Below are 21,228 nucleotides of genomic sequence, written 5' to 3' on the forward strand. Positions count from 1 at the left end.
TTTTAGTTTTGGTTCTGGGCTCTTTTACTCCCTATAAGAGAGGAATAACCAGGTATCAGTAGACATGATAAGTTTAGCAAGTCGATATGATACATCATTTCTTTCTCCCCACAGGGGAACTCACAGTTGGAGTAGCCGAGGGGGCTTCCGAAGATTCCATCTGGACTGCAGGAGTGTTAGGGTCAGACATCTGTGCTTGGAGCACTAAGAGGAAGACCAGGTTGTGTTCCACTGCATATTCAAAACTGCCGCTTCTAATATCCAGAGCGGCGTCTGACGTCATCGCGGTGTGGTGCCCCGCCCCTTCAGCCTCCTGCCGGTCCGTAGCAGAGTGCAGCGCTGAGGCTATTCAACCAGGAGTCGGCGTGCGTGTCTCTGCGGCGCATGGTCAGCTTCCTCAATGTAGGGAAGAGGGACTGACGCTGTGAGGAGAGATACAGGCCCCTGCTGACAGGAACGAGATCAGCTCCATTGATATCCTCTGCCCAGCTTTGGACTCAACCGCAGGAGGGCAGAGGTAAGGGACACGGATCCCAAAGGTATTTAAAATAATAAAAGTCTTCACCTCCATCAGAAGGACTCTCTGTGAGGTCCCCCCGTAGGGACAGGAAACACTGAGGGTAAGAGTGGGGGTGGCCTTTTAAACTCTCTGTGTTCCTGCCCCTACAGAGGTCAAGGGGTCAATCTCATAGTAGAGCCGTCATGGTGGACGAAATGGAAAAATTGTTTTTCAAAGTTTTGATTTATTTTTACAGTATTTATAAAACCTATACATATGTGGCATTGTTGCAATTATACTGACCCATTGAATGAAGGGCACATGTTGGAGTTATGGCTCCAGGAAGACAGGGAAGAAAAATGAAAATGCGAAAAAATAAAAAATCTCTGGTATTATAAGGGTTAAAAGTCCATGCATCCATATAAAAATGGTTGGTTGTTATGGGCTTGATCTAGTTACCATACACAGTAGCTAGACTGCTGATATGGTTTCTGATTAAGAACTCCAATGCCTTGACTAATGGTGTGCGATTCACTGAAAGTAGCTAGTTAATGCAGTACAAATTTGCTAAATAAATATTGATCTTTATATCAGTTTTGCCAGGCGCCTTATTCCTTTGAGCCATTTATAGTAGTGCAGTGCAGAAAGTCTCAGTAACAAGTTGTACAGACTTTTGAGACACTATTTGGAGCTCTAACTAGAGATGAGTGAATCTGAGAAAATGTTCTATATTGTAACCCTGTATTTTCCCATATAAGACAATGAAGGCTAAACTCCAGAGATCGGCAGTACTGAGCGGCCTCTGCCACTGATTGTTCTGCTATAGTGAGGTCAATAAATAATGTCTCAATCATTAAAGGGGTTTTCCAGGATTTTAATATTGATGACCTATCCTCACCGCTGCGCTGTCGACAGCAGGCAGGTAAACAATGAAGGGAAGGCAGGGCTTGCATGGACCGTGGCCTTCTCTTCAACCAGTTGATCGGTCTGGTACTGGGTGTCGAACCCCGCTGATCTGATATTGAATACCTATCCTGAGGATAGGTCATCAATACAAAAATCCCAGAAAACCCCTATAAGGACCCTCTTCTATAGGCAGGGTGGAATTAGCATTTCTAGGTCGCACTGCTAAGCTCCACCCCAGCACACCACTAATCTCTGCCCCCATCTGCCTGCTAAATTCCATCCCCATGCAGCCGGGGCATTTCTGCTGATTTAAAGAAGCACTCCCACAAAAATCTTCATTATCTAGCCTATTAGAAAGGTACATAATATAAATTGTAGTGAAGGTAATATTTTTAACTGTGACTGTATTTGTGAGTTATAACCTCCGTTCTGATCCTAAGCTGTGTCATGTGACCAACACTCTTCCTCTCCACACAAACTGGGTTCCTGTCCACACATAAGATGCTGTCTTATTTGGAGAGACAGAGTGTCTGTCACATGACATGGCTGAGGATCTGAAGAGAGGTTATAACTCACAAATACAGTCACTGGTAAGAAAATTACCATCACTACAGTTTACATCATCACCTCACTATCAGACCAGAGACGAAAAAGTGTTGTGGGAGTGCTTATTTGAACCTCCTTGCAGCTGATCTGGCTGCACAGGCGGTATGTCTGCCCCTGGTTTAGTTGTTCTTCTGCCCCATGATTTCTGGGGCCCAAAGCATTTGCATGGTGGTAAAGTCTGCCACTGTCTGTAAACCATATCAAGAAGTGTCTAAGAAAAAGCAGCTCCAGTTCTTGTAGACTGAGCCAAGCTCTGCATCCCGTACTCGGCCAATTTAATATTTTGCCTAGACGAGCCAATGCAGGGAAAACAGTGCACCCTTTGTAATTCCAAAATCTGAACAGATTTTATATCAAAACATTTAATTTTATGCAACATTTATTGGTAATCACGTCATTTTTTTCCTCTGTGAGCTTATAAAGCAGAGGCGGGTAAAGGCTTTTACATCATCCGGTTGATCCCGCAGATGGCTTCTGTCTTTGGTGTTTTGCGAACCATTCATCACTCTTGTCTGCTGACATTGCCTGTAAGAAATGAACAAAACAAAAAGATTTATGTGCATCCATCACAATTACATACACTAGAATTTTAAAGGGGTTCACTACTTGATAATAAGGCTTACTAAATGCCCATAAACAACAAAATGCAAACATTATTTTACCTCAGTTGCTGCCATGTCAGTCAATTGTAAATGCATAAATGTCTATGTCCTGAGCTCCTCTAGTGGTTGCTGCAGGAATACAGTTTTGTAATAGATGTGACGCAGGAGAATTATAAATGCATTTACGCCCCTGCCTCCCTTTGCAAGGCTCCGGGCACAGTGCTGATCACGTCAGTGCCATTTTCAACTTGAAAACCTTCCCTCACAGTTCCTCGGACCACACTGACAGGATGTTGCCAAGATGGCATCAGGATGTCTATAGAGTGAGCAGTGTGCAATAGATTATGTCATCTTGCCTAGTCTCCCCACCCACTCTGCAGACCGAGCGGGAGCATACATGTTGGCTGCAAGATGGAGGGTAAGTAAATTCCCCTGAAGGGGAGCAGAAACATTAAAAATATTACCAAGCATGTGCTTGAAGAGCCTCTGTCACTATGTACCCGAGTAATAAACCAGTAGCTTCATCATGGTCTCCTGATTTAAAAGTTGTTGGCCCCCTGCAGATCAGTGCCTCCATTGCTGAGAAAATAAACCTTTTGTGCAAAATGAGCTGTTCGGTGCAACGAGGGCATCACCGTTGCACCAACAGCTCCCTTCCCTATTGCGCTTAGCCCCGCCCTCCAGCTCTTAGTGACAGGACCAGGCAGTTGTAATGTAATCTTGCCTGGCCCTGCGTTCTCGCCTGTGTGCTGGTGCACATGCAGAACAGTACTATGCAGCCCTAGCAAGCAGCGGGGCTGTACTGCCGATGCACAGGCTAGAACATAGGGCCAGGTGAGATTACATGGCCACTGCCTCTCCATGTCACTCAGCGCTGGGGGGTGGAGTTAAATGAGATAGGGAAGGGAGTTATTTGTATGATGAGGTGCAATGGTGATGCCCTCATTGCACCAAACAGCTCATTTGCATTATACAAAAGGTTTAGTTTCTAACCAACAGAGGCACTGATCTGAAGGGGATACAAAAACGTTTGAATCAGGAGACTGAGATGATGCTACCAGTTTATTTGGCTTACTACTCAGGTACAGGGTGACGGACGCTGAGACCAGCACAGCTCAAATATATGTTTAGCACTCACATCCTGCAAGGTCGCTTTAATAGTAGACAAAAATACACAGTAAAAAAAAAAAAAAAAAAACACAGTTTTCCATACTTCAGATTCCTGCATTCACCTTTCCGGAGCCAGGTTGAAATGAGAGAAGAAGCATGACAGGGTGCCACAATACCTAAAACCAGTCTTCATGTTTTTCACTGATGGAAACTTACATCATTGAGAAGCTGATCAGCCTTTGGATCGAACTGAGACAGTTCTTGGAATGCTTCATCTTCAACAAAGCAAATTTCATGACCATCCTAAAAGACAACCGCAAACAATGAGTGTATACAGTGCGCCACTTTTATAGTACGGCAGAGAACGCCCTAGGCAACGTCTGCATCCTATAGAGCTATGCCACCGAGAAAGTCTCCACTCCCAAGGTCAGCTATACTAGAAACTACGCTAACCTGTAAGTGATGACTTCATAACATCCTATAGAAATTTAGCTGCATGTTCTGTTCTGGATTATTCCACAGTAATGAGCTGCTATCGGTTTATGATGATGAAAGTGAAAATAAAATGCTGCTGCCATACGGAGATGGAACCAATTTAGCAGGAATATTACTCGGAGTCTACAGTCCTAAAGCTCCTCTTATGCAGCATCTGGTAAGATGTTTACTGGGTAATTAAAGAGGAAGAAATTATTGGGCCTTTCCTATGATCTGAGGCATTGAGTCTTTCTAATCTAATAAATCCAATAGTTCCTGAAACGGTAAAATGCAATAAAGTCATTTAAGACTAGGGCAGCTGGCATGGAGCCAGACCGGGAGAGCTATCCTAGGGAGTCTTGTAATCATTACAATGCCAAATATTGGGAAAAGAGTTTAGAGGTTGAATGATGCCAAGAGCTGATGAAAAACGCGTGGCCGCTATTATATTACACCATGGCTCCGTGACCAGGGCTTTGATCCAGTCTTCCACAGGTCATAACATAGGATCTAAGTCACTGTATCGAAAATAACCCCTTACCGACATCCACTGGATATACATGACACTGTTGGAAAGTAATTCCCACAACCCACCATACAAGTACAGGACAGCAACCGCCCAGGCTCAGGAGCTGAGTGCACACCATCAGAAGTGGATATCAGCTGTAACATACAGCTGACACCCTGCTCCAGTGGTCAGAATTGGAGACAACTCCACTCATGGTCATCCAATGTTTTATTGGCTCAAAAAAATTTTTAAAGACGTACACAAATGGTTTCGCTGTACTCTACAGTTGTGCTTGAAAGTTGGTGAACCCTTCAGAATTTTCTATATTTCTTTATACATTTGAGCTAAAACTACATCAGATTTCCACACAAGTCCTAAAACTAGATAAAGATGACCAAATTAAACAAATATTTCAAAAATTTGAAAAATGATCCATTCTGTGAATTGCAAATGTATGTGAATCTTCGCTTTCAGTATCTGGTGTGACCCTCTTGTGCAGCAATAACTGCAACTAAGGGGGAGATTTATCAAACTGGTGTAAAGTAGAACTGGCTTAGTTGCCCATAGCAACCAGATTCCACTTTTCATTTTTCAAAGGAACTGTAAAAAATGAAAGGTGGAATCTTATTTTTTGCGGCACAAATTGTATTCTCTTATGGCACCGTGTAATTATATACAATGTAAAAGGAAAACATTTCCAAATGGGGTGTAAACGCAATTTTGTCATTTTTTTATGGGTTTTCCTTTTACAGTGTTCCCTATTCGGTTAAAATTACCTTTTTTACTTTAATTTGCAGGTCAGTAGGATTATGGTGATACCACATTTTTATATAGTTTTTCTTGTGTTTCAGTACTTTTTAAAAAACAAAATGCTTACTTTTCATTGCCCTATTCTGACCTCTATAGCTTTTTTAAATTGACATCCATGGAGCTGTGTAAGGGCTCATTTTTGCAGAGCGACCTGTCTTTTTCATTGATACAATTTTGGGGTGTTTATGATTTTTGATCACTTTTTATAAAAAAAAATTTAGGCGGGAAAGTGACCAAAAAAATAGCAAATCGGACTTGGAGTGGTTATGGTGGCTGTAATACATTTCCCCAGGTAGAAACTTTTAAATATAAAAAAGGTAGGTTATAAATATCTAAGGGAAGACATTTATTTATTGTTCTGTGTGAATTTTGTCTTGTTTTTGCTTAAAAAAATGAAAAATATGCAAACAGAACACTAAAAAATAGGTAATAAGCAGATGGCTCACTCTGAATTGTCACAGTTGGTGCACAGGTTCAAGAAGACACACCCCTGATTCTGTGCTGCATAAATAAATGTTGAATGGAACCGGCACTCAAACAGTCGGAACACACGTGGGATTGTTTTAACTTATAAAACTTTATTAAATAATATGTTTTTTGTGCACTTCTAAAAAATATATAAAAAACTTAAAAATAATAACTGCTGCACACATTCAATTGGAGGCTTTCAGTGAGGAAGAATCGTTATTAAAACTGCCCTGTAGGTTCGCTATACCATATGTCGCTGCATCCGTATCCCGCTTGTTTAATGGGACTAGTGAATCGCAGCCGTCTATGGTCGAGCGACCTATTTGTGGGGCTATTTGTATGGCTCCTTACAAATTGACAGTTACAAGCAGATGGTTATATAGATAGTCCCTGCGACAGATATATAGTATAGCTTTCAAGCAACAGCTCGCATTGTATAATGTATCAGTCCTCTAGCGCAGTTTTCTTAAGGCTCCGGGTGTATCACCCAAGCAAAGTCAGCAGTTCGGTAGAGTTTTTAAAGTCCCACCTATGTAAGCACAGAGATATAGCGTCGCTCCACGTATATTTCTATCAGTTGTATGTATTACTCACTGCGTTCCGTATGGGTTCACTATGTGTGTCCCGTAGTCGGTTGTTAGCGTGGCGTCCCACGCTTCCACCTTTCTCCGGTATGTTTCTATTACTTCCGGCTCTACTGAAGTCTCGCTTTTAGTCTCGCGAGAATCTTGTGTCGGGTAATTCTTTCGTGAATCCCAATACGGTGTTCCGTGTATGTGAGTTCGCTGGAGTTCTTTCTGTCTTTATTTGGGATTATCAGTTGTCAATCCTTCTGTACATGGCCATGCACTGTTTCACAGGTAACACCCTGGGTGTTACCTGTGAAACAGTGCATGGCCATGTACAGAAGGATTGACAACTGATAATCCCAAATAAAGACAGAAAGAACTCCAGCGAACTCACATACACGGAACACCGTATTGGGATTCACGGAAGAATTACCCGACACAAGATTCTCGCGAGACTAAAAGCGAGACTTCAGTAGAGCCGGAAGTAATAGAAACATACCGGAGAAAGGTGGAAGCGTGGGACGCCACGCTAACAACCGACTACGGGACACACATAGTGAACCCATACGGAACGCAGTGAGTAATACATACAACTGATAGAAATATACGTGGAGCGACGCTATATCTCTGTGCTTACATAGGTGGGACTTTAAAAACTCTACCGAACTGCTGACTTTGCTTGGGTGATACACCCGGAGCCTTAAGAAAACTGCGCTAGAGGACTGATACATTATACAATGCGAGCTGTTGCTTGAAAGCTATACTATATATCTGTCGCAGGGACTATCTATATAACCATCTGCTTGTAACTGTCAATTTGTAAGGAGCCATACAAATATTCCCACAAATAGGTCGCTCGACCATAGACGGCTGCGATTCACTAGTCCCATTAAACAAGCGGGATACGGATGCAGCGACATATGGTATAGCGAACCTACAGGGCAGTTTTAATAACGATTCTTCCTCACTGAAAGCCTCCAATTGAATGTGTGCAGCAGTTATTATTTTTAAGTTTTTTATATATTTTTTAGAAGTGCACAAAAAACATATTATTTAATAAAGTTTTATAAGTTAAAACAATCCCACGTGTGTTCCGACTGTTTGAGTGCCGGTTCCATTCAACATTTATAGAACACTAAAAAATGTTTAAGTTTCCCATCGATATGCCAGAAATGTATGTGGTGGTAGAAGAGATGTCGTCGTGTTTTTTATGAAATCATACAAAGATGTTTAAAAGGGGTTGTCTCACTTTAATAAGTGGTATTTATCATGTAGAGAAAGTTAATACAAGCCACTTACTAATGTATTGTTATTATCTATATTGCTTCCTTTGCTGGCTGAATTCATTTTTCCATCACACTATACACTGCTCGTTTCCATGGTTACAGACCACCCAGCAATCCATCAGTGGTGGTCGTGCTAGAAGAAAAAGAGTCAGCCTCTCTGGTGGCTGGGGCCATGTTAACGAACATAGGCTTCGGCTTTTTCCTATATTGTGCAAGCACGACTACCACTGATGGATTGCAGGGTGGTATGTAACCATGGAAACGAGCAGTGTATAATGTGATGGAAAATTGAATCCATCCAGCAAAGGAAGCAATATGGATAATAACAATACATTAGTAAGTGCCTTGTATTAACTTTCTCTACATGATAAATGCCACTTACAGAAGTGTGAGAACCCCTTTAACCGCCTCCGGACTGCCTAACGCACGGATGCGTCCGAAAGGGGCATCGTGCGTCATCTCGCGAGAGGCGAGATTTCCTGTGAACGCGCGCACACAGGATCGAAAGGTAAGCGAGTGGATCTGCAGCCTGCCAGCGGCGATCGTTCGCTGGCAGGCTGTAGATGCGATTTTTTTTTTTTTAACCCCTAACAAGTATATTAGACGCTGTTTTGATAACAGCGTCTAATATACCTGCTACCTGGTCCTCTGGTGGTCCCTTTTGCTTGGATCGACCACCAGAGGACACAGGCAGCTCGGTAATAAGTAGCACCAAGCACCACACTACACTACCCCCCCCCCCCCCGGCACTTATTAACCCCTTATGAACCCCTGATCACCCCATATAGACTCCCTGATCACCCCCCTGTAAGGCTCCATTCAGATGTCTGTATGTGTTTTACGGATCTACGGATCCATGGATCGGATCCGCAAAACACATACGGACATCTGAGTGGAGCCTTACAGGGGGGTGATCAATGACAGGGGGGTGATCACCCCATATAGACTCCCTGATCACCCCCCTGTAAGGCTCCATTCAGACGTCCGTATGTGTTTTGCAGGTCCACGCATCCATGGATCGGATCCGCAAAACACATACGGACGTCTGAATGGAGCCTTACAGGGGGGTGATCAATGACAGGGTAGTGATCACCCCATATAGACTCCCTGATCACTCCCCTGTCAGGCTCCATTCAGACATTTGTTTGGCACAAGTTAGCGGAAATTGTTTTTTTTTGTTTGTTTGTTTTTTTTCTTACAAAGTCTCATATTCCACTAACTTGTGTCAAAAAAAAAAATCTCACATGAACTCACCATACCCCTCACGGAATCCAAATGCGTAACATTTTTTAGACATTTATATTCCAGACTTCTTCTCACGCTTTAGGGCCCCTAAAATGCCAGGGCAGTATAAATACCCCACATGTGACCCCATTTCGGAAAGAAGACACCCCAAGGTGTTCCGTGAGGGGCATATTGAGTCCATGAAAGATTGAAATTTTTGTCCCAAGTTAGCGGAAAGGGAGACTTTGTGAGAAAAAAATAAATAAAAAATTATCAATTTCCGCTAACTTGTGCCAAAAGAAATTAAAATTCGATGAACTCGCCATGCCCCTCATTGAATACCTTGGGGTGTCTTCTTTCCAAAATGGGGTCACATGTGGGGTATTTATACTGCACTGGCATTTTAGGGGCCCTAAAGCGTGAGAAGAATTCTGGGATCCAAATGTCTAAAAATGCCCTCCTAAACGGAATTTGGGCCCCTTTGCGCATCTAGGCTACAAATAAGTGTCACACATGTGGTATCGCCGTACTCAAGAGAAGTTGGGCAATGTGTTTTGGGGTGTCATTTTACATATACCCATGCTGGGTGAGATAAATATCTTGGTCAAATGCCAACTTTGTATAAAAAAAAATGGCAAAAGTTGTCTTTTGCCGAGATATTTCTCTCGCCCAGCATGGGTATATGTAAAATGACACCCCAAAACACATTCCCCAACTTCTCCCGAGTACGGCTATACCACATGTGTGACACTTTTTTGCAGCCTAGGTGGGCAAAGGTGCCCACATTCCAAAGAGCACCTTTCGGATTTCACCGGCCATTTTTTACAGATTTTGATTTCAAACTACTTTGCACGCATTTGGGCCCCTAAAATGCCAGGGCAGTATATAACTACCCCACAAGTGACCCCATTTTGGAAAGAAGACATCCCAAGGTATTTCATGATGGGCATAGTGAGTTCATGGAAGTTTTTATTTTTTGTCACAAGTTAGTGGAATATGAGACTTTGTAAGGAAAAAAAAAAAAAAATCATCATTTTCCGCTAACTTGTGACAAAAAATAAAAAGTTCTATTAACTCACTATGCCCATCAGCGAATACCTTAGGGTGTCTACTTTCCGAAATGGGGTCATTTGTGGGGTTTTTCTACTGTCTGGGCATTGTAGAACCTCAGGAAACATGACAGGTGCTCAGAAAGTCAGAGCTGCTTCAAAAAGCGGAAATTCACATTTTTGTACCATAGTTTGTAAATGCTATAACTTTTACCCAAACCATTTTTTTTTTTTACCCAAACATTTTTTTTTAATCAAAGAAATGTAGAACAATAAATTTTGAGAAAAATTTATATATAGATGTCGTTTTTTTAGAAAAATTTTACAACTGAAAGTGAAATTTCGATTAATAACAAAAAAAGTAAAAATGTCAGCAGCAATGAAATACCACCAAATGAAAGCTCTATTAGTGAGAAGAAAAGGAGGTAAAATTCATTTGGGTGGTAGGTTGCATGACCGAGCAATAAACGGTGAAAGTAGTGTAGTGCAGAATTGTAAAAAGTGGTCTGGTCATTAAGGGTGTTTAAGCTAGGGGGGCTGAAGTGGTTAAAGTGTAACGCTCATTCTTTTAGTATTTTTGTAATGTGTAGGGGCAGTGATAATGACTATTTTTGCAATATACTTTAATTACTGAAATCGTACATTTCCATCACAAAATAGCTCATTGTGAGCCTTAGCAACGCTCCTTTGTCTTCTGTTTACATAACAGTGGAGACTTGCTAACACTGACTTATGTAAACAGAAGACAGAGGAGCGTTGCTAAGGCTCAAAATGGGTGACTTTAGAGCTATTTTTCTAATGGAAATGTACTATTTTAGTAATTTAAGTATATTACAAAAATGGTTAGTATCACTGCCCCTACACATTACAAAAAAAAAAAAATATAGAATGACAGTTACACTTTAATGGCAATTTTGCACCATGGAGTAAATCCTGATCATATGATTCATCTTTATTTTAACTGGAGCTACACTTTAATATCTACTGGTGACACAATTACTCACAGGATCAGCCAAGATAACAACTTGGACTGTAGCTTTCCCCGGGGTGTCCAGGCTTACAAGTGGAGTTAGGATCTTTTGATTCTCTCTTTTCATGGCTGCCTCAATAGCTGGAAGCTGGCAAAAACAGAAGACACATACCAAAAAAGTGATATAAAATATATGGAATCTAACATCCTGGTGATAGTTGTATTCTTTGGTTAGATACTGGTCCTCATTTTTTTTGCGGATCAGATGCATAACTATTCATATTAGCTGGGTCCACAAAAGATGTGGACAGCGCAACATGTGCTATTCGTATCCGTATGTCCGTTCCGTGGCCCCACAAAAAATAAAAATAAAACATGTCCTATTCTTGTCCATTTTGCGAGCAAGAATAGGCATTTGTAACATACTGCAGGGCCTGCAGAAGGGGAAAATACAGGATATACACAGCCGGTATCCGTGTTTTGTGGATCTGCAATTTGCAGACTGCAAAAACAGATACTATGTGTGTATGAGGCCCTGTCATGTGTTTTATTTTCTTCCTTTAGGAGAAATTGACTTTTTAAAAAAAAAATAAGTGAAGCTTTTTCCACACTGGTATCATGAGGGGAAACTGTGCCATATCCCATAGTATGATGTATCCAATACGATGAACAATAAACCCAACGACTTATTGAGGTTTTCATGGTACGACATGGCAGAACTCCTGACAAATGCTCACAATAGCCAAATGTGGATGAAGAGGCATTTTGTCTTTGGCATGTTACAAAAACAACAAATTATGGAAAACGGTTTTTTTCACTACTAGGCACACTGGTAGCACATAAGCTACCTCAGTATGTTAATAATTAGACAAATGAAGCCATTCTTATTGAATTCTCCAGGTGGGAGATCTAACAAGCACTGTAATGAACAGTTCTGCACTATTGTGGCCTACGGGAAGTACGTTTAAAGGGAATCTGTCACCTGGTTTGAGCATATTAAAGTGTTACTACTGCCATGTACAATGAAATACCTTATTTCTTGCTGTAGCTCCTGAGGGCAACAGCTTCAAATGTGTCACTGGGCATGCGCCGAGTCCAGTGATAAATTTAAAGCTATTGCCCTCAGGAGCGTCTACATCGTGCAGGCAATCCGTGGTACTGCGCCTGCGTGAGATTTCATCGAGCAGACGCAAGGAATCTGTGGGCGCAGTTATATCCAAATAATGAAGTAGCAGATGGGGGGCGGCGGCAAGGAGTTTGGGTGTGGGCAGTTACTTATGCTGGAAGAGGCGTGCTTGGGCTCTGTAGGGAGGCGGGCTGGGCACTGTACGGGGAGTTCCTGGGCTCCAGAGAAGGACAATAACGCCCCTCTGGGCACCTTGGACACTCATTTGCATAACAGAAATAGTGGATTTTATCGCTAATGAAACCATGAAACAAAAATGAAGACTACAGCAAGAAATAAGGTATTTTATTGTACATGGCAGTAGTACCACTTTAATATGCTAAAACCAGGTGACCGATTCCCTTTAAAGTAAATCCTCATTATGGGCCATCACTTGGTGACTAGTAGGGAGGGGATCAACAACCCACACCCTGCCGATCAGCTGTTCGGGTGTAGCTGATGGAGAACCTTACTACAGATGTCAATGGGAGCAGGCCTGCAATGATGAGCGCTGTCCACTAGTTCCAACACTGACTCCTGGCAACAGAAATAAACCCAAACAGCTGATTAGCAGGGTGTCTGACCCCCAACGACCTGCCAGGATCGGCCAGGAACCCCTTTAAATATGAAACTTTAACAAAAATATTTCATTCACAAAATATAATTATATGTTGCGTTTTTTACAGTTCTTTTCATTCTGCTACTGAATAGGTTACTATTTTATCTTTTCAACTATGATAAACTTGAACGTTTGTATAGATACAACTCGCTTGGTTGAATTTATTTTATTTTTATATGCAAAAAAAAATTGGGATAATTGAAATAATAAAAAGTCATTTAAATCTAACCTCATCTTTTGGACAAGCAAATGCAATTCGTCCAAACGCTGTAGCATGATCCACTGGTCCCCCGATATCCTGCAGCTCCAGCTTGCACTATGAAATGACACCTAAATTAGTTACCCTCTTCCCATTTTTGGAGATTCATTTAGGTAATGTTTGATGTTCTGAAGGATGAAGAGTTATTAAAACTGGTGCAGAGGAGAAGTTGCCCATAGCATCCAATCAGATTACTTCACTTGTCTTCAGAAAAAGCAGATGGGAATGTCCTGATATGCTTGGTTTTTGCCCTTGGAAACAGCAACAGTAAAAGTGAATCTGTCACCGCCATACGATGCCCTATCGAAGGGCAGCAAACTACAATAACAGCTCTGCTGGGCTATTATATCAAACAACATCAAAAAATTATGTTAATTTTGGGTAACCTGCCAAAACAGAATATAATAGACTTATGGTTCTGAATCTGCCCCATTCAGAAAGAGGGCACTTAGAATAGTTGCAAATTTTGTTACAAGTATCGTTTGCATCAAAATGTGCAACTTTTTGACTTTTTCCAAAAAGTGGGTGGGAGGAGGCGAGCTGCAAGTAGGAGCTAGGCTGCCTAACTCATTTAAAGGGGTTCTGCACTTTCATTTAATTGACGATCTATCCTCTGGATAGATCATCAGCTTCTGATCGGCGGGGTCCGACACACGGGACCCCCGCCGATCAGCTGTTTGAGAAAGGCAGCGGCGCTCCAGTAGCGCCGCGGCCTTCTCACTGTTTACCGCCGGCCCACTGACGTCACGACTAGTATCAACTAGCGTGGGCAGGGGCAAAGCTCTGTTCACTTGAATGGAGCTCAGCCGCGCCCACGCTAGTTGATACTAGTCGGGACGTTAGTGGGCCAGCGGTAAACAGTGAGAAGGCCGCGGCGATACTAGAGCGCCGCTGCCTTCTCAAACAGCTGATCAGCGGGGGTCCCGGGTGTCGGACCCCCGCCGGTCAGAAGCTGATGATCTATCCAAAGGATAGATCATCAGGTAAATTAAAGTGCAGAACCCCTTTAATGACATTGAGCCAGAAAGCAAGTACATTTCTGTTCTGACTCACGGACAGCAGATGATGTGACAAATATATTAAGTGCACCTCCTAATAAATTAGTTGGATCCTCTGACAGCAGGGCGTTTACTGAGAAAGGCATGTAAAATGGCAGACTTCAGTAAATGACCCCCTATGAGTCTGCTGTATCCTGTCTCAGCTGCTATTAAGCAAACTGCACATCACCTTTTAGATGCAATTATATAAAATAGCCCAGTTAACCAGTTATAGGACACTGTTCCTATATAAGTCAGTGATCTGTGTTTTTAGTAAATGTTATTCTCTGACCTGCAGTGTCTGTATTTGTGAGTTATAACCTCCCTTCTGCGTCTCAGCTGTTTCATGTGACCAACAATCAGACTTTCCAAATGACACAGCATCTTATGTGTGGACAGGAAGTCAGTTTCTCTATGTATTCCTATGGGAGCCTCAAAGTCAGTCTCATAGGAATGAATAGAGAAGTAACGGACTTCCTGTCCTGTGTCAGTTAGAGATCAGAGTGTTGGTCACATGACACAGCTGAGGATCAGAAGTGAGGGGATAGCTCACAAATACAGTCACTGATGAGAAGATTACATCATGTGTCTTTCTATCAGGTCAGAGAATAAAAAATTTTTTTGCGGGAGTTCTACTTTAAGAATAGTATTGTGTAACGAAATAAAATGAAGATGTCTCTACCTGGTTGTCTGCATAACCCAACAGGACGCTCTTTTTGGCCTTATCCTCATGATAGACTCTGAGGCCTAACAAGTCAGACCAGTAGGCAGTAGACTTTTGCAGGTTGGATACAGCAACAGTCACTTTCTGCACTGGATCTGTAAAAATATTACATCTCAAATAAAATATCCTCGTAGATCTGCTTAGAGTTCCAGAACTCTAAATGTGACATATCTCACTAAAAAGGCTTTATTGTGGGTTTTTTTTTTTTAAGGTAGAAAAAGTTGTTAATCAGAATAGAGTTAAGGCAGGGATCAGCAACCTCCGACACTCCAGCTGTTGTGAGACTACAACTCCCAGTATGCTCCAATCGCTTCTATGTGAGTTATAAGAACATCCAAGCAAGCCAGCATGCTGGGAGTGTAGTTTCACAGCTGGAGTGCCAAAGTTTGCTGACTCCCGTTGTAAGACCTGGTTCAGACTTTTTTTTATTGGAAGGCATCATGCACACAACCGTTGCTTTGGTCCGCATCCGAGCCGCAGTTTTTGCGGCTTGGGTGCAGACCCATTCACTTCAATGGCGCCGCAAAAGATGCGGACAGCACTCTGTATGCTGTCCGCATCCGTTGCTCCGTTCCGTGGTCTGCAAAAAAAAATATAACCTGTCCTATTCTTCTCCGTTTTGCAGGACAAGAATAGTCAGTTACATCAATGGCTGTCCGTGCCGTTCCGCAAATTGCGGAACCCACACGGGCGCCATCCGTGTTTTGCAGATCCGCAATTGCGGACTGCAAAACACACAACAGTCGTGTGCATGAGGCCGATTGAGCATGGAAAAAAAAAAATCCTCACACATACCTCCCACTGTTTTCAGTGGGAGGCAGTGACTGGTGCTGCCCTACCATGTGGTTGTTTCTATGTAGGAAGAGCGAACAGCCTGCAGTGGGTAGTCACACACTGATTATCCCCATTGAACGGAGCTATGAAAATTGCAGCAGAGCCCCCAACACAATGTCGAGGCTCAGCCTCAGCTTTCTGCCGTGGCTTCCACAGGCAAAATACTCACTGGATTTTAATACAAGTATCTTTGCCTGTGTGAACATACCCTGAGGATGCTTTTAGACGATGATAATACAGGTGCATTTTTACACCCATACTGCACACCCAAAAGAACTGAGTTTTATCATTATGGAAGCCTATGCTGATCTAACTCTGATTCTGGTGAATGCAAGAAATCCAGGTGTTGAGTCTGAATTCAGGTGAAAAAAAATTGCTTGTATTACAGCTGTCAGCGTTATACCAGGTTACCCCTAGGACTGTGACTGTGACGAGGGGACATCCTCTACGTCTAGAGGAAAGAAGGTTTGTACACAAACATAGAAGAGGATTCTTTACAGGTAAGAGCAGTGAGACTATGGAACTCTCTGCCTGAAGAGGTGGTGATGGTGAGTACAATAAAGGAATTCAAGAGGGGCCTGGATGTATTTCTGGAGCGTAATAATATTACAGACTATAGCTTACTGGAGAGAGGTCGTTAATCCAGGGAGTTATTCTGATTGCCTGATTGGAGACGGGAAGGAAGTTTTTTCCCCTTAAGTGAGGAAAATTGGCTTCTACCTCACAGGTCAACTTGCAGGATGACAGGCCGAACCGGATGGACAAATGTCTTTTTTCGGCCTTATGTACTATGTTACTATGTTACCTGTGTTGGGTTGAGTTTTGTCTTCTAATAAGAACTTGTAACCTCCAGGAGCTTCAGTCTGGAACAGTCCAGGTGATACTTCAGAAAGCGGCCAATTCATCTTCTTTGCATTGACTACAGCTTGACTGGACTGTAGTGTCAGCCCCTGATGAAACATAGTAACAGAACATACTTTCAGTCCCTTGAAAACGAAGGCTCACGTTAATTTAAAGGGGTTGTCCGGGATTAGGGACATGGCTGTAAGAGAACACCAAGCACATAAATATTACATACAGTCCTGTCGTACCATTGCAAGACTTTTCTGATGCCCCGTTTTCTTGTCCTAAATTCTCTGCCGGAGGTGCCACTTTTCAAAGATTCAGTGATGTACCGGGTCCCTTTCTGCAAAGCGAAGCCTCTGCTTCCGCTTCGCAGGGAGCCCGGTGACGTCACAGCCAGCACCAGTGATTATGCGGAGCGCACTGAGGGGCGGAAACTAGGCGGCAACACATTGTGCCTAGCCCCGCCCCTCTGGTCCGGTGATGTCACCGGGCAGGGCATATTCTCAGCAAGGATGGAGGGACGGAGCCAGGAGGCGCTTAGGGGCGCGACTAAGAGGGAGGAATAGTTGCGGCAGGAGGCGGCATATGAATTAGGGGGGCGGCTGCACGAAGGAAACAACGCGATGCTGCGCTGGAAGTTACTGCACACATAAACATAGAGGTATACAATCAGTGGGGGACTGTAGGAGGGGGGGGACCTTCAATCCACTATTAACAGTGATTTAACTGTTTTTTTAAAAACAATCTTGATCCCGGACAACCCCTTTAGTGCTCTGAATGCTGCTGCAATGAGTCTCATTTCACTAAATAACAAATTTTAATAAAAGGCTAGTGTGCGTTTAAACAACTAGTATGAAACCATTGTAACTATAAAACAAGTCACCTACGTGTTAATCAGAGAGACACCATGAAACATTAGGCATACCAAAAAATCATTGCCGAGACGGTACTCCCCGACTCCATAGTTGTAGGTCAGCTCCACAACAAAGTGGCTGTCTTCAGACCCATAGCCTATCATGGTTTTACTCCACTTCCCATCATAGGGGCTGGAATGATGTACAACAGGTTGTAGTTAAACACATTAATCATAAACATACTGCAAGAAAGTACGACTACATTCCCCAGATGAAGAAGTCAGTCCTTCAATTGTCCTTGTCCGTTATCAGTCCCCACTGTGGTTGCCAGGCTATGCAGCATTTCTGAAGAAGACATATGTATCACCTTATAATTACTCATAGATGACTATAGCTAGAGAAGCACAGAATACAATTTCTAACAACTTGACAGAAGAGAACAGGAACTTGGGGGACATTCATCAAGACAGTCTCGATTCCTTCTGAGCAGCCGGAAGATGCGCCAAATTTATGCAGAACCGCACGCCTCGATTTGTTACATCTTCCTGCAGACTCAAATCTGTCAGTCTCCTGTCTTTATTTATGGCAGAAAACTGATGTGAATAATGGTAACTGAGCCAGCTCTGCTGTGCCGCCTGCCAGGGTCCCGTTAGAGAAGTGGCATAAAGGGCCAAAAGTTGCTAATTGTGCCTCAAATATTGCATGCAACAAAATGTGCAGCTTTTTTACACCTATTATTTGAGGCGTAATGACCCCCTTGTTTTTTATTTTTAAGGTGCTCTGACTAACCGATTTTATGTAGCGAGTGACACTGCATCCGAGTCGGGCTGGGTGGAGAGAAGCTGGACTATATTTTCTTCGGAGGCTGTCGTAAAGTGTTTTTCTGGTAAAAATGATTTTATAACAAGTTCCTGCAGCATGGTCCTTGAAACAAAACATTCCTACTTATCTGCTCCACACTGCTTGGGTGCTCTGCCTCCGTCTGACGGTCCTGGCATTGTGTACATCTGGTAGGCTACGGGCATGGTCACATGCACAGCTACAGCCAATGACTGGCTTTAGAAGTGACGTGGCCAGAAGCAGCACCGGGAATGAAAGATGGAGGGAGTGGAGGTAGCATGGAGGCTTCGGAGCGGCATGACGCACATGAATATGAATCTTCTGTTTCAGGGGCCATATTAGGGGAACTTAATAAAAAAATGTTTTGCCAGAAAACCCATTTAACAGGAATCTGTTTTATACTGTCCGATTTGAGGGCAGCATGCACTGATTAAAACAGCGAGTCGGTTACTTGAATCAACCTAGTTATTTTGCCAAAAGCTGAAGTGAGCAGCTCCGGAGTGATCCAAGAGCGGGAGCCTGCGTATTCATCAGCTCCTGGCACTCCAAGCCCCAACATCTCCCTTCCTCCTATCGGGAGAGAGCCGTCATCTGCAGGTGTGGGGCAGGGGGTGTTCACCAGGAGCTCCTAAATACCAGCACTTCTGAGCTCATGCTCTGTATTGAGCAGACTCCAGTGCGTGGCTCAGAGCGGGCCTCCTCAGTATTAACGACTGGTACACCTCAGATAGGGCAGCATAAAACTGCTGACAGACTCCCTGTAAAACACAGGTCAGCACCTGGAGGCTATTTCATGCTGCCTGTGGTTAGGACAGCTGCTGACAGGTTCTGTACATAGATGTTCAGGGATGCCCAACCAGTGGCCCTCCAGCTGTTGCAAAACTACAACTGCCAGCATGCCCGGAGAGCCTACAGGTATCAGCCAACAGGAGGGCATGATGGGAGTTGTAGTTTGACAACAGCTGGAGGGCCGCAAGTTGAGCATTCCTGTGCTAGAGGTATACCACCCAAGAACCCAAATTTGGTCTCATTCCTTCTTCTTTGGGATACCTTCCTGGCTATGTAATTATGGAATGATGCAGTTAGTAGGTTTCATATTCTTCATTTGATATTTTGCGTGTCACTAGTTTGTCATTGCCCCTGCCTCATCAGTAGTAGCTGGTAACATCTCATCTTCCATACCCATTGCAAGTTGCTTTGCAACCTTCTTCAAATTCTTCATGACGTAAAACCTGAAACAGACATTACAACATGCATGTTAGGACTCGAATCAAACCAAAGGGACCTACCGTGCTCTGACCCCTTTGGTGCTGTGTAGAGATTTTAGAATATAACTTCACATTCCCACTACTCCTGGTGAAAAAAAGCTCCATAAAAAGGTATGTTTGTCCAGTAAAGCATGGTCAAAACTGCTGGCAGACTCCCTTTAGGTGAAAGGGGTTTGGTTTCAGCAGGAAACCAAACAACCCCTTACCTGACAGCTCCCACACTGCTGCTCATGTCCTCCCGGCAGGGCTCTGTTTACCCCACTGCAGCGGTGACATCATGTCAACACCTGACTGCTGCAGCCAATCACTGACCGATGCACTGAAGAAGCCAGTGATAAGAATTTCTTATAAACGGAACTGATTTTCAGTCACTGAAAATTCTGCAACAAAATCCACAGGTTGTGAAGACACCCTAACAGTCTATTCTTTATTGAAGGTGGATCACATGCACTGACCTGGGCGCCTTGGCTACAGTTTAGGAGCTCCTCTCGCTTCCAAACTTGGTTAGATTCCGGTGATTACTCCTGAGACATCTTTGACTAGTTCTCCAGTTGTTCCCCCTCTTTCCCGCCCTCCCTTCTCCCTCTTACCTTCCCTGTCTCATGTCTGTCTATGTCTTGTCTTTGTTTGTTTCCTTGTCTACGTGGGTTGACTTTTTCGTGTTTCTTACCATGAGCCACGATTTTAGAAGCAATATATTCGCCTTACTACCATTATGTAACTCAGGTTCGAGACATGAGTGCTTGCTGCATTCACTTTCAGTATACTTGGCCTACAACCTACACTGTGCCGTTATAAGTGTTTGCACTACATGGTACTCGAGACGGCCCTCCTTCTTCAAATTGTAGCTTGACTAGAGGATTATGTGGTAACGTGTATTAGTATTCTCGCTGAAGCCTCTATGTGTACTTAAGGGGCATTTTTTTTCTTTACATTGCCTATAACGCTATGTTTACTTGCTTTGTCTTTCTTTGCAATAAAAAGAGATTCAACAATAAAGGTGGATCACATGCGTTGTTTGGGGTCCCCCTGAAACCAGACAACCCTTTAAGTGGTCATCAGGGCACATCTGCTTTGGCTTAGGAAATCTGAAATGACATTTTACCAGTTTGCTCTATTTTCGGTTCCATTCCCAGTTTTGCTTACAATAGCGGCACAGTTGTAGCTTCACAACAGCTGGACTGCCTGAGCTTGCTGACCCCGGCCCTAATGTTAAGGGGTCCAGGTTGGTGAAGCTGAATGTATGCCTAAGGACCAGGCTGTGGGCAGGTGAGGATAATAGGCTCAATTCCTGCCCCCTACCCAGCACCTGAGCACGGTGGGGCATGTCGATCCCAATGGCTAGCCTTGCTTTAGTCCTGAATACAAACCAAGTGTCACCTGTCTGATCCGTATACACTTCTCACCTTCATTCCGAGAACATCTCGGAAGAATCGTGCAGTCTGAGGCCTATCAGCCACTTTGAGGACATAGTGCAGGGCTCTCCTGCCACCCATTTTTGACAGCTACAATATCAACGCCACAACCTGCCTCTCAGCCGGCGCTTCTTGATGACGTCAAGCATCATCACCATGGAGACCACCCCCTTCTTCCGCTCCCCCCTCACTTACAGTTCAGTACTTGTTTTACGTTATCTCAAAGCAATAATAAAAAATATAGTAACTACAGCACATTAACACAAGTTGTATTCTGCCAGTCACA

The 21,228-nt window shown here is 43.3% G+C and overlaps 1 protein-coding gene across 1 annotated transcript; it reads right to left on the reverse strand.

Moving 5' to 3' along the window:
- Window positions 1–2,372: 2,372 nt before the first annotated feature.
- GLOD4 (glyoxalase domain containing 4) lies at window positions 2,373–21,151 on the reverse strand. Its single transcript, XM_044286760.1, has 9 exons — window positions 20,934–21,151; window positions 19,442–19,491; window positions 17,491–17,611; window positions 16,525–16,669; window positions 14,844–14,980; window positions 13,095–13,181; window positions 11,116–11,229; window positions 3,940–4,026; window positions 2,373–2,536 (listed from the first exon to the last, which is right to left on the reverse strand). Exons 1-9 carry the CDS (start codon window positions 21,021–21,023, stop codon window positions 2,459–2,461), a joined length of 909 nt encoding a protein of 302 aa, XP_044142695.1. The 5' UTR covers window positions 21,024–21,151; the 3' UTR covers window positions 2,373–2,458.
- Window positions 21,152–21,228: the final 77 nt, after the last annotated feature.

The sequence above is a fragment of the Bufo gargarizans genome, chromosome 3, assembly GCF_014858855.1.
Source record: "Bufo gargarizans isolate SCDJY-AF-19 chromosome 3, ASM1485885v1, whole genome shotgun sequence".
NCBI lineage: Eukaryota > Metazoa > Chordata > Amphibia > Anura > Bufonidae > Bufo > Bufo gargarizans.

Bases quoted from the DNA above. Each gene is read 5' to 3' on its own strand.
- GLOD4 (XM_044286760.1), bottom strand. From the start codon at position 21,023: ATGGGTGGCAGGAGAGCCCTGCACTATGTCCTCAAAGTGGCTGATAGG. The intron at 14,981-16,524 runs GTAACATAGTAA...ATATTTTTACAG, and splicing joins CAAAACTCAACCCAACACAG to ATCCAGTGCAGAAAGTGACT. The intron at 4,027-11,115 runs GTGAGTAATTGT...GTTGTCTTTTAG, and splicing joins TTGTTATCTTGGCTGATCCT to GATGGTCATGAAATTTGCTT.